The sequence below is a fragment of the Trematomus bernacchii genome, unplaced genomic scaffold, assembly GCF_902827165.1.
Source record: "Trematomus bernacchii unplaced genomic scaffold, fTreBer1.1, whole genome shotgun sequence".
In the NCBI taxonomy this organism is placed as follows: domain Eukaryota; kingdom Metazoa; phylum Chordata; class Actinopteri; order Perciformes; family Nototheniidae; genus Trematomus; species Trematomus bernacchii.
In genome coordinates this window covers 17,967,960-17,981,910 of record NW_022987564.1, presented here as the reverse complement: position 1 = coordinate 17,981,910, position 13,951 = coordinate 17,967,960, and the positions used below count along the sequence as shown (strand labels likewise).

Sequence of the window (13,951 nt, the reverse complement as noted above, 5' to 3'; positions counted from 1 at the left end):
GTGTGACACGAAAAAAAGGGGAAAATCGTGTTGGTGAACACGAATCAATAGATTAAATGTCGTGACTATTACACAAAATGCCGTGAGACTGGGTTGAAATATAACATGTCTTGTCTCAGAATACACTTCACAAAAACAAAAATGTCTAACTAGGTTAAAAGACCTAGGGTTACAAACCACAAAAAAGAAACACATTCCAAGAACAGCAATATTTAGACACACAGCTAACGTTGCGGGTTTAGCTTATAGCTGGGGTTATCTAATCATAGCTGGGTTACATTAGCTCAACATAGCTACTGTAACATTAGCTAGTGTAACGCAGTCAGTAGGCAGCATTCAGCTAGCTGACTATACAATATGAGGCAGTATTCTAAAGTGAAACAATAGCCTAAGTATATTACAAAGTGTTTTATGAGTTGTTAACTTATTTATACACATTTTAGTGATTATGAATACTATTATATTCTATACTGTTACTTTGTCTCAAAAAGAATACAGATGTGGAAATATGTCAGCATTCAATCAATGTTAAAGTGGACCTATCATGCTATATTTGAATAATATAGTGTAGGACCATACCTACTGTATATAAGGCATATTTATACTTTTTTTTTTTCAAAATACCAAACAGATCATGCATTTTAGCCATGCCTCATTTCGCTCAATTTGAAAAATGTTAGCTCTGTTTTTGCAAGGGTTGATTCTGTGAGCAACAGCACCATCTAGAGGCCTGGCATATGTACTACAGTGTCTCCAGCGCTTTCGAACGGCAATGCCGTGGTTGTCTCCTCCTGATTGGTGGAGTTGGCCCAATAGCCGTAGCGCCACCGTCCTGACGTCAGGACAGTGTTCAAATCTGGATCAGTTTTTATCAGATCCGTTGCAGCCCCTTTTTTAGAGATTTGGGTATGGAGGAAAATAGAGAGGGTTGTGTTTTCTGACACTTGGTGAGTTCCCTGGAACACCGGGGACACATATTCATGTATAAAAGACGTACAAAAGTGCATTTTGCATGATAGGTCCCCTTTAAGTAACACAATTCAGAGATTTATGCAAATGAGTGATAGGCTGATTATGTCCCTTAACGCCTCATGATGGAATGTTATTTTTCTATTAGCCCGCGGACTGACAGCTTGTCAACTCGTTGTGATACATTTCGTCACACCCAGGGCCGGTTTTTGGCATAAGGCGCCAGATCTGGGGGGGGCACTGCGCTGGCAGCTCTGGGAGGGGGAAAAACATTTTTGACCGTTGGTGCTCATCCTAAAAAACAATCTCGCCTAGGGGATCAAATTGGCTAGAACCGGCCCTGGTCACACCCCATTTACTGTACATTAACAACTTCAGGTTCAGTGTGTGCTACAGGCGTCAGTCAAGGCATCCCTACTGATGTGACGTGACGTGACTGAATTGTCTTGAAATGTTTCTTTGTTACAGAGGATCCCTCATTTCATCTTCTTCCACATTCTCATTTGCTTTTAATCTCAGCTCTCCAACAGAAAAGTCAGCCTACATTTTCAAGACTTCGACAGATCGTTCCTCAAAGCTTTGTCAAAAATCAAACCTGAAATACCACCTGAGATTTCAGCTTTGACAGAAGCCTTGTCTTCGGATGGAGAACATAAATCAGGTAATGTGCAGCCTTTCTACAGTAGCTGTGGCCCTGTGGTTTCATCATCCAGGCTGTTCAACATTTAATATGATGGTCCATCACATGACAGTCCTTGCCTCAGTCTGATTTGAATCAAACCACTCCTGATGCCTTACACTCTCCTGACTCACTTAATATCTTTGTCAAAAGCAGAGCCCATCAGGGACCAGGATGAACTTTGCGATACGGTTAATTAGCTACAAAAGTGAACAAATGCTTGCTGACAATGAGGATGTCTCATCTCATCCAATCTGACAGGCCTCAGTTAAAGAGCAGAAGCAACAGTATGGGCTTATAATAAAGTGCACACCTGCTACCACAAGACACATATTAACTCTTATAAGTGAGTAGTATCTTGCTCGCTCACCATCTGATGATGCCTTTCACTCCAAAACATATGCATTCACAGCTTCAACAACAAATTACTTTCTTGTAAAACAAATCCTTATCATAAATCAGAGTCACAACAAGGCATCCTATAGATTTTCCTCAACAATGTTGATGCTGCCACACTGCACTCAATGGCCTCAAAATCTGCTTACTCACTGATATTTCTGAACATAAAAGTGAAATATAAACATGATCTTATACAGCAGCTTGCACTCCCTCCAGACGGACTAAACTCAAAGCAATAACTGAACCTCTTCACTGTACCAGACAGTTTGAACAACCTCACTTACTAAAGTCCTCAGATTTCAATGTGGAGCTCCTGTACTGCATTAAGTTCTGCAGACATAGAGAAATCACTCTAATCTGTTATGTAATGCAACTTCAGGTTAATGTGCAGGTTCAAGCATTGACATCTGAGTGTTTTTGACCCGTTTTAAGTGGGTGAGGATGAGAGCTAGTGAATTACATACATATTCGAGATTTTCTGATAAAAACCTACATTAAAGTCTGGAAATAGGTTCAACCTTTTGTCTGTTTGAAGTTCATTAAACCTATAGGCAACACCTACTGAAGTGTTAAGTCCACTTACCTCCCTCTCATTGGAAATGTTCAATATACTGTATGTGTAACGTATAATTGTCCATTACGACTCTGTGCTGAAACAATGGACGGGACCATGCTGATCTAGCAAGCTTCTGGCTATCATCGCTCACCGCCCACTAGCAAACCGACTTTAGACTGTAGATGGAATGACTCATGAATGAGTATTTTGGTTCTTTTTGGTCTTTGTACGTTTTGGATCCATACACAAAGCCAGCAGAGGCAGAGGCTCAGTGGGTGTGCCCTAATGATCGAAATTGAGTTGTAAATAAAACCTAGCTCTGCCGCAACAAATCAAATGCACTCATTACTTGTTCATGGGCTCAGGGGTTGCATCGAGAGTCTGAATGAGAGCCATGAGCGGCGGTTCTCAGAAGTTAACCTAACTTTAATACAACACAGGCAGAAGCAAGGTTTTGGATAGATTCCCTATTGCAAACAGAGTAACTCGCTTCCCTTTTGAATAATTCAAAAGGAACAATTCCTTTGCAAAGTAAGCATTGGGATCATTGGTCTAAGCCACTTTGGTATTTGTTTACAATATGAATCCTGTTACACTCAGGGAAACTTTGCGAAAGCGGGCGGTGGACTACGCAGAACAAGGCCAACATTCAAGAAGGTGAGAAACAAACTCTGTAAGACTCCTAAAAATCCTGTTTCAAATGACAGAGCATCAAAAACAGGAGGACATCACTCTAAATCTGCTCATTACTTGTAACATTTCAAAGACGTTAGACTTACTAGGTATCCGGCACGCTGTTTCTGAGCTCCACTCTCGATCCTGGGAAACTGACAGGACTAATAACCACCAAGACATCCTGTCCTTTTGGTTTACATTTTATTTGACAAGACAATGATCTGTAAAACATGTACAATAGGTTTCCCAAAAAGCATACAAAATGATAATCGATCTGTGATACACAAAATAAATGAAAGAAAATCGATCAACACCCAAACATATATGATTACATCTCCAGAGTGTGTGTGTGTGATTTTTTTTAGAATTGTCATCCTGGATGTCAAACCCATCATGTGTTGGTGTGTTTTCCCCCTTTCATCATCTGTACTACATGTCAGACATGAAGTGTGAGAATTGAAAAGCTAAAAATAACATAAAGAAGGCACGTCTGGCTCCGTGATGAAAAGCTGTGATGACAATGGATGAAAGAGAGAGAAGGGAGAGAGGGGGGAAATAAAAAAAAAACGAGGGCAAATGAGGGAGGGGATCGAATTCAGACCGAACAGCATCATTGAGGACATTCACAGCTTGTGTTCCTGGCATCGAACCCGTAACGGGGGAGCGTGGAGACGGAGTAAAGCACCTTGGCCAGAATGCAACACTGCAGCTGTTACAGATGGGATGGACCCGGGGCCTTGTTTTAACTGCTAATGCATCTGAAATCACTGCAGTTCTCCCACACCACCATCTTAAACAAAAACCGCCTGTAAACTGACTCGGAGCTAATACTTCTTTGTAATTTCCGTTTAGTTGGCAGCTTCATGACTTAATTCCTGCCAAAGTCAAGATTGTAATTCAAGATATCTCCAAATGACGCATCTCTATCAAACGTAAGGCTCTGGGTAAAACTGAACGATCCCTCACATGAGACGGAGGAGCTGAAACTCGATACTGAATGCTTGCTGAGTCATTGGTCTCTGTTTTAATGGTTCCCAATGATTGTCTTTTTCTTTATGCTCAATCTATCAACAGCAGCCCGCTGGCAAACACATAAAACACATTAATCCACAAAAGAATAAATATTCACCAATTGCAGGGAATTAATTTGCAGAGCCATCACATTTAATTCTCTAACAGGGATATACGTCATACATGATTGTCTGACACTGCACCGTATAAGGGAGTCGGAAAGACATTCACGTGTCATGAGCTCAGACTCGTCTCACAAAACTGGGAACAGTATATCTTCCTTTGGTCCATGCAGCATGCAGACATTCCCTTTTAAAATCTCAGAAACCAAAAAAAACTGAAATAAAGAAACTTTTCCACCGTTAGCCATCATAGAAGTCCCTACTTATCCTGCATCTGTCCTGAACCAAATATTGCAACTAAACCAACCAAAGAATATCCAGTTAGCATCTAACATGAAGTTAGCGTGTAGCATGAAGGGGTGCTTCTATAATGACAGAAATATAAACAAACAAGGAAAACTTCTCCACCAAAGCTAGCCACGATTGGATATTAACTGATGATTGTCATACGTCAGAAAAAATAAAATATTGCATTTTGTGCCGACCTGGTAAAATGGGAAAGCTGTGATAAGAAACTTTTCATGTCGGAATCTTTTTAGACTGCCAGCATTTCCTTCCTCTTATCATATCATTCTATGAATCTGGTTTTATGTCTCAGTTTGTGTCTTTCCACCTGTGTAAATCTCTAATATCTTTCATACAAATGCAGTGTATCCACCACCTGACCATGTGCTTTTTTGGGTGATTTTTACTAGTGCGGTTAACCTCGTCACAAATGTATCCTGAGGTTACATGAGATACATTTGTTGTTTGTCTCAAGGTCTTTAGTAAGAACTCGAGAGGAGACGAAGGATTGCACTTCTACGGGAGATTCGGATTCCATGCTGACTGTATTTTCAGAACAGCGCTAAAAACAAAAACATGAAGCCTGCAGAGACAAGACCAAAAGAAAAAAAAGACCCCGCTCTCTCGACATATATTGGACTTGTGCTCGTGGTGTGCGTACATTTGACAGATGCATTGGGACGGAGATTAAAAAAACAAAACAGCTTTTCACATTTTTTGACATTCAAAATGTTTGTACAAATGGAGAAGATTATTCTGCAAACAGCCTTGGGAAAGTGTTTCAACGAGCCACCGATCATGCCATGCAGATTATTATGAACAAGGAGTAAAATCCACACCATTTCATTTTATTTTTTTCATATATTCAAATAAAACGTTTTAGTATTAAGTGACAACCTCAATGTATACCCGTGAAAAGTAAAATAGTAATATACACTTTGTTTTTTAAAATCGCTCAATTTGACATTTAACAAACTTCCATTCCCCTGTACAGAGGCACTGATAACACCTACACTTGTTTATTTTTTTGTATGTGTACACATTTCACCAACAATATATTATTCATCAATATTATCAATATTATTTACACAGTTTGTTCATCATTTGGTACCATCTGACATCTATGAATACCACATTTTGTTTCAGCCCGGCACAGCTGTTGTTCACCTTTTTCTCTTTTTTTGAGGACAAAATGCAGAATGCACATTTTCTACATCAGTGAAATGTTCTGCATATATCAGTGTGTGACCATTTCAAATCGTCTAAAATGGCTGTAATGGCAGTACTTTGTCTAATACATGCTGAGCATTTTCACACTCAAATGACATTCCTATAACGTTTTCTCAGCCTTATTACTGTGATTTATTAGAGGACTGAATACAAACATTGGTGTTTTGTGTGTGTGTGTGTGTGTGTGTGTGTGTGTGTGTGTGTGTGTGTGTGTGTGTGTGTGTGTCTGTGTGTGCGTAAACCCTGTGGTGTGTGTGGTCAGCTGTAAACTGTCTTTCATCTCCCCAAGACAAACAGCCTTACCAACTCTTGCAAATATGAATCATGGAATCTTAATCATGTAATGTTGCCAGGTTACAGAGCTTCAAAAATATGTCACTTCCCCTTCGTTAACGCTAACGAGCCGCTCTGCGCTCCGGGGACAGACAAGGCTCTTTGACAACATAATAAAGTGGAATGTTTCTTCATTGGACTGTAGCCTTGGCAAGAGTGGGAAAGGCTTATGTTTCTTTTTTCTTGATTATTGTAAAGTTGAAAAATAACTGAAATACTTTCAAACATCTTGAGATATTAATTGGAGCTGCTTGGAGAGCCAGAACTAATTGGGAGCAAATGCAAACCCAATCAACAGTTGATTAAGAGTACTTGAAAACAATTCAAAGATGGTATCTAATTTTCTGTAGTACAAGCCTGATGTTTTATCTTCATCACAAGAGGAAAATATGTTTAAATCACTTTCCCCAGCTGTAAACAGAAAAGCCCAGAAGTGGCAGCCTCACTTAAAAACATAATTTTTTGCAATGGGGACATTGTATGTTCATGGCACAGCATGTTGCATATAATATTTCATACTGAATCTCCTTGAAAGCTGTTCTCTCACATTTTTTTCGGCTGAAATTCAGATTGGCAAGCATCACACAGAGAGAGGTGTGTTAATTAGCTGAGGGGAGTGTTCCAGTTCACCTACATTGCAACATCTCTCAACCGCGTAATTAACATATTGTCAAAGACAGCCTCATCACATGCTATGCACATATGATTTCAATGGCTACCTGGCTTGTCAGATATCATGAACTACACTGTGTGTCCGGCCTAAATAGCTTTGAAAACGTTGATACTTTGTACTTTAATAACCAGATATTTGAAAAGTATTTTTTCCCCCTTGCTAACATTCCTATTTGTCAGTTGGCTTCACCAGAAATTAAAACATAGTTAAAAACTTTTTTTAATGGAAGATGCAAAACACCCATAACACCCTCTAAATGTGCCCAGCAAAGAAAAACTATTAAAAATCACCTCATGTAGGATAAAACGTAACATTCTTGAATATTAGATGATATTTTTAATGTGGAAACCAAAGTGCACGCCTTTGCTTTACATGCAAATGTAGGTGACCTGGAACTTGCCCATTCGCCTGTGATGAGGTGCTCTGGTTGCCACGGTTACACATACATGGCGGGAGATACGAAGCTCTCGCCGCGAGAGATGTTGGCAGCCGGTTGGTCGTGATAGGAGGAGTCCAAGTCGTTCCCACGGAGACCGTCGTTGGCGTGGTCTTTGAGCTCGTTGACCTTGTCATATTTGACCGAGTCGTCCAGGACCTTGGGGGCCCCGCCGTTCAGGGCCCCGCCGGACTCCTCGTCCAGGTTCTGAAAGACGTCACAAATTATATTATTTTAAATATAAATTGAATAAATCAACTCAGAATCAAATAACTGTATTATTTAAGGGTGTGGATATTTGGTTTTGTGACGGTAATATAAGATGTTAAGCAAAAATATGCAATAGAAAGAAAAAAAAAAATCACATGAAGACTTATATACATATATACATGACAGTATCAAAACTCCTTTAAATACCAGAAGAATGATGGGATATTAAGGATAGTGCAAAGGACTTAAAAGTTACATAACAAGCCTTATATGAATATCATTTGATTCATTTGAAGTACAAACTCCACGGAGTCCCTGCAACACAGAGTCTATCTGTCGAAACAGATTTGGAGGCCGCTGTGACAGAAAGTGAGTAAAGACATGCTTTAGTGTTGGTGCAGTGAGAGTTACCGTGACAGGCTCCCCCCCTGTGGTCTCGTAGTAAACCTCTGGGCGGAGGGGGAAGGTCTCTGTGGCCGTGGGAGGCTCCGATGGCTTGTTCAGCTGCATGCACAGAAAGCACATCAGCACAGGGAAGAGAACCACTCAGAAACAATGCAATACACAGGAGAGGAGAAGAATTGCAAAGTTTACGTTAACTACATAAGTAGGGATGGGTATCGTTAAGGTTTTAACGGTACTACTACTTTTATCGATACCGCTTATCGGTCCGGTCTTTTAACGGTACTCTTATCGGTTCTTTTGGAGAGAAAAATGAGGTAAACTAACTATATGTTGTATGTCAGGGACTACGGATGGAAATTAGCTCAAAGCTAAAATCCGGCATATTTACACTTGAAGCATTATTTGTCTAAAGTGTTCATTAATGTGCATTGTCCCTATTCAAATAAATAATTAAATGAAAATTAACAAATTGTGAACAAAACTAACATTGCTTTTTATTTAAATGAAATACATAATATTTCACATCAACAGAAACAACGTTTTAACAAATCATATTAAATAATCTGATGACAGAATTGTAAACAGAATAGCTGAAACTTTAACAAACTAAATAACTCAGTTCCCTCTAATCATTAACCCATGTTTGAATCATTGAGTTAGCTCAGTGTGTTGCTGCTAGCATACATAATACCTGACGTGGAAACGTTACTCGTGGATGGGGCTACAGAGCTACTAGAGAGACAGTCGAACCCGGTGCATTTCTCCGTCTGAACGTGGTGCACTTTTGCAAGATGTTTAGACAAATTGCTCGTGTTACCGCCCTGACATGCTAAACTCTTATTGCACTTTAGGCAACGAGCATTGTCCACATCGAGACGGGTAAAGTTTAACCACACCTCGGAGCGCGTTCTCTCCGCCATCTCCTCCGTGTGTGTGTGTTGCTGCATGTAGCAGAGCGTGTGTGTAAACTGCCCCGCCCCCTCGCACACAGGCGGGGGAGAGAGATCTCTCGTCTGGATTGGAGAGATCGAAAATACTAAAAATGACGCATTTTGCAGTCTTTTTGCGTATTAGAAACGGAGTTGGCGACACTAAAACTGCAATATAATGTTTGTGTAGCAATAATACACATGACATATTTTTTAGATGTCTCCAGTACCGATAAAAAGACCGATAACGTCGGAGCTTAACGGTACCACGGTCTTTAATAATTCAGCCCCGGGGCCCGTTTAATACCGGGGCTCGGTACCCATCCCTATACATAAGAGAGCTGTGGACTAGAGTCTTAGAGGCCTCCAAAGACCGATGCACTGTAAAAAGTACATCCTGGCTTTCCAGTGTCCTGAACAAAGCACAACTTGTCTCTGTTTAAATTCTGGAAGTCAAGTGAACACATTTATAAAGTTGTTCCTGTTGTTAGAATATTGCCTTTTTTTGTTTTTTATATTTTAACCCATGGCATCTGTGGGCAATTTGTCAAAGCAAACTGTTTTATATCCAAATAAATGATGATATTTCATGAAAAAGCACAATATTAAAGGTAGGGTAGGTAAGTTTGAGAAACCGGCTCGAGATACACTTTTTGTTATATTCCATGGAATGCTCTTAACATCCCGATAGCAATGAATATCTTAAGTGCTTTGACAATAAATCCATAAAAAAATGTCATCTGTGGAAGCCGTAGTACTGTAAAAAGTACGACCAATCATTTTAGCCGGCCCGGCTAAAATAACTGGATGGCCTACCTGCCTGTCAGCTTTCCATCTGTGCACAGACTTATCTCGTGCCCTCATTGGTCATGTGCGCGTTCGTGTGTGTTGGAGGAGGGGCTCTGTAAGGAAGTGGCAGATTTTTCCCGGCTGTGTATTTTCAAATTTTAGCGCACTCGAGCCGGTTTCTCAAACTTACCTACCCTACCTTTAAGGTTATTTGATCAGTAATGTTGTGAAATTTGATTTTCTTTGTGTCGCCCTGTTCTCCATGCATCCTCTAAGATGTATATATGTTTTCATTTTTTGTCTTCTTTAACATTAGAGAAAGAGTCTTAGATATTTGCTGTTGCCTTACCATAACCACATACAGGAAGACAGAAGTGAAGCCCGCTCTGTCACAACAGTTTATTATCGTTTAAATATCATTTATAGCGACATTGAATTCAGAAAAACTCTTCTCAGACAGCTTTGAAGTTAAAAATGTTGAATGTTTGTTTATTTGATGCCCCATACAGAGACCTCATGACTTGCAGTTTTCTTCTTTCTTTTGAACAGCTTGATTTGGATTTAGAAAACACCCGAAATAAGTAATCATTTATTTTAATCACGATCCACAGATGGTGCCTTTCAAGACCGTTAGTAGATGTCTAATAAACATTCACTCTTGAACCCTTTGAACCCTGTTCAAATAGGCATTCAGACATCTTTATACAGCTAATCAACATTAAATTGCAGAGTTTGAGCCTCGTTACATAATGTGTTAGGAACACAACACAAAGTGATGGAATGAGGGGGAGGAGAGGAGGGCTCTAATGGAGCTCTTTACAAACCCAGCTAATTATTTCGACACACATAAGCCAACTCAGATCTCCAATCAATAGCCATTAGCCCCATTATGGCTGCCCAAATGGACTGCGTGTGTGTTTGTGTGTGTGTGGAATATAATCGCAGTGACAATAAAGATTGATTTGAATTCACGTCAGCCACTCACCATCTCTGTCGAGCTGCCTGCCTTCACAGGGGGAGGGGGCTTGTGCTTGGGGGGGGCCCTGATAGGAGAAAAGACAAAAATAATGTGGTATTGATCGCTGCTTCGTTAGGACGTCAGATTTCATTTGTACAAAAACAAAGAAACAAGTTAGGCAACTGTGAGAGCACGGATATAGAAAGCATTGGAATATTGAGCTCCAAAGACATCCCATTGGGGTGAAATTCAATACAGACTGTATTTATGAATCCTTCAAGTGGTGAGTTTTGTGTGTGGTTTAAAAGTTTTTGCACTTGAAGTAGGAAGCTGTGATTGAATTGTGGAGTTATATTTGAACTAAAAGAGAAATCTGTATTTAGAGTAATAAATGAAAACTTTTTTAAGTGCCCTCCGTGACAAGTTGCTAGTTGAACTGGAGACTTTGAATGAACAATGTGCATCACTTTACACCAGCTCTGGGATTCATGAAAAAGCCACATTATTATGTAGGTGACTATGGGCAGAAACACATTGTGGAAATATGAAAAACAGTAGGTTCATAGCTTGTCATGAACTTCCTTATTATAAGAACATTTAACACATAAAGCAGACACAGCGTAACTCGCTTCCTTTGATTGTTCTATTATATCTGACAAATGTAAGTAGAATCACTCAACCAGGGCCGGTTCTAGCCAATTTGATGCCCTAGGCGAGATTTTAGCTGTCGCAAAAAGTGTAACCGGGGTGAAAAGGGTGTTACCTTTACTTCATTATGAATGTTGTTACATCAAGGCCGAAAATTAGGATGAGCACCAACGGTCAAAAATGTTTTTCCCCCTCCCAGAGCTGCCAGCGCAGCGCCCCCCCAGATCTTGCGCCCTAGCGACCGCCTATGTCACCTATGCCAAAAACCGGCCCTGCACTCAACTCAGGTAAAGAGCTATTTAAAGCTATAAACGCAGAGTATTGTCAACACTTCCGAGTAAATCGCCAGAACACCGACACCTCCTCATCACTGCACCGCTCCCATGTTTTTTTGTGTGTTGCCATAAGTTAGTCTCTCTCCGTTGGTGCGCTGGGCTAATGCTAATGCTAATAATGCTAATGCCAGCAAATACAATGGCGGCTTCACAAAACTTTTCAGAGTTGGCAAGATGACTAAGCCTTACATTGGCTACTTAGCGAGAATCAACTCAGTGAACAACAGATACCAAGGATGCTGGCTGATGAAGAAGACAAAGTAAGCTAAGTAGCCAATATAAATGATACAGATAAATGTGGGCTCACTATTTGGCAAGCAACCGGTCACAGTTGCCCTGTTTATCTCATGTCTTATAAAAGCTTATTAATGATTTATAAAGTGTTCACAACCTAATTAATAAATTAATTACAAACTATTCGTAAACCCTTTATAAGGGTAGTCTTGTAGTCTTGTATTGTAAAGTGGTACCAACAATTTTAGCGGGTGATAGATGTTTAAGGGCAATCATATATGCCTTACTGTTTATATTTATAAAAGGTGTTAAGCTAGCTAATGTACATGCTAGCTATATCTCTCATTTCAAGTTTTGAACGTACAGTAAAGAGTTAAATGCTTGTCCTGGCATCTTTTGCCAGCCTCGCCCAACACAAAGACTTTCCCCTCTGTACTCAGTTGTGCGCTTGTGAAAAATGCCGTACATATACATAATATCTTACACTGCTGTGTCTTAAGAGTGAATTCATCAGCCAAAACGGGAGCCACGTGGACAACCCGAGCTGGGAACAAATTATGATATGAGGCTTTAAGGAATGTCATTTCCCTATAATTTCAGGCCAGGGGTAATTTCATGATATATTATGTGAGTGGCTTACTGTATGAATCATTTTTATGGTTTGAATATTCAGAATGCTTTTAATCTTGAACTTTGCAGTCATCATTTCTAGATGCTTGCGGTACGAATTACATCTTATTCTACTGTGGAAGGGGTTGCATATTTGAGCATCAGCAAAATGTCTGCCACATTCAGTAAGTATGAATCTAATTAACCTTTCTGTGGAAAAAAAATACTGCATATGTGTTATTTTATTGTTAGCTGGCATGAAGACTCAGTTTGGAAAAAAAGACCTCTTGAACTGGGAATAAAACAGGCAAGGTTTGACAAATTCCAATATGCAGCGGGCGTGTGTGTGTGTCTGTGTGTGTGTGGGGGGGATTTTGGGGAGTAAAGTCTCCAGGCTGACTCAGGCTATAAACTTCAGGTCAGGATTTGTGACCAGGCTCCTTCTGCCGGGTCCCCTCATGACATGTAATACATTTTAATGAGCTTTAGTCCCGGAAGCGGAGATTAATTTTTCTCAGGAGGTTAAAAAACCTGATGAAGTCGTAGCAGGGTTGCTAATGAAGACTTACTCTCCGTCCTCCAGGCGCTTGCGAATGAAAAAGATGATGCCAACGATGATGCCGATGAAGGCCAGGGCGCCGAGGATACCGCCAATAATCGCACCTGACGACGGGCCCGGGGTGACTGGTCTCTGCTCTTCTGTTGAGAAAGAACAAAGACAAAGAGCAAGAATATTAATTGCAATTCATTTAAAATCCATGTTATGGCTTCTGGCACTTAAATGCTGCTTCATATTTGTGTTTCTATGTGTGTGGTGAGAGCAAATAGTCTGTGGCTGTGTAAAGCAAACATCACACAAATGATACGTGAGTTAAATGAACCATCATGAGAAATCTCAAGAGGAATCAGATAGTTGGAACCAGGTAATCAAATGTCAAGTTTCTATTTAATCAAGCGTGTGTTTTCATGGTGTAACATTTTTCGCACATAAGTCACATGAGCATGAAGACATCTTGTTCAAATGAAAGCAGCTCAAAGCGCTGTGTTGTGAAGCTAACACTCTTGAATGCCATACATCTTTGCAAGCCTCACACAAGCTAAACCTCACGCTTCTGACCTCGTCATCTCACTTCCATTAAGAGCCTATTCATGATTGTTCAGGGCTGTGAAGCAACTAAATTGACTGTAAAAGCATCTCATTACAGTAGTGCTTTTATTTGAAAAAAGAAAGCTGCACCCAACCACCAGCATAAATAGTTTCTGCCCATCATCCAGTGTAAGACAACAAAGGCAGGGTTGAAATATTTTCACAGGCTTTTTTGTCCATTTTGTCATGAAACCGTATTTCATCACTACCAGTGAAGAAAAAGCACTCCACTGTGTTTGATACAGAGATGATAAAAGGATAATTACACCAATGCTTTGCACTCAATTAGCTTTACTACATTTAGCTGATGGCTGTATGA

At 40.1% G+C, this 13,951-nt stretch overlaps 1 protein-coding gene across 1 annotated transcript in view; it reads right to left on the bottom strand.

The window, feature by feature from the left end:
• Positions 1-3,462: 3,462 nt before the first annotated feature.
• Positions 3,463-13,951, bottom strand: part of pvrl2l (PVR cell adhesion molecule related 2 like) — a 299,167-nt gene continuing 288,678 nt past the window's right edge. Inside the window, exons 7-10 of the mRNA XM_034124713.1 lie at positions 13,055-13,184; positions 10,687-10,744; positions 7,990-8,082; positions 3,463-7,575 (exon numbers count right to left, since the gene is read on the bottom strand). Of these exons, the coding sequence (XP_033980604.1) occupies positions 7,369-7,575; positions 7,990-8,082; positions 10,687-10,744; positions 13,055-13,184 (488 nt within the window). The 3' untranslated portion in view covers positions 3,463-7,368. The remainder of the gene's footprint in view (positions 7,576-7,989; positions 8,083-10,686; positions 10,745-13,054; positions 13,185-13,951) is intronic.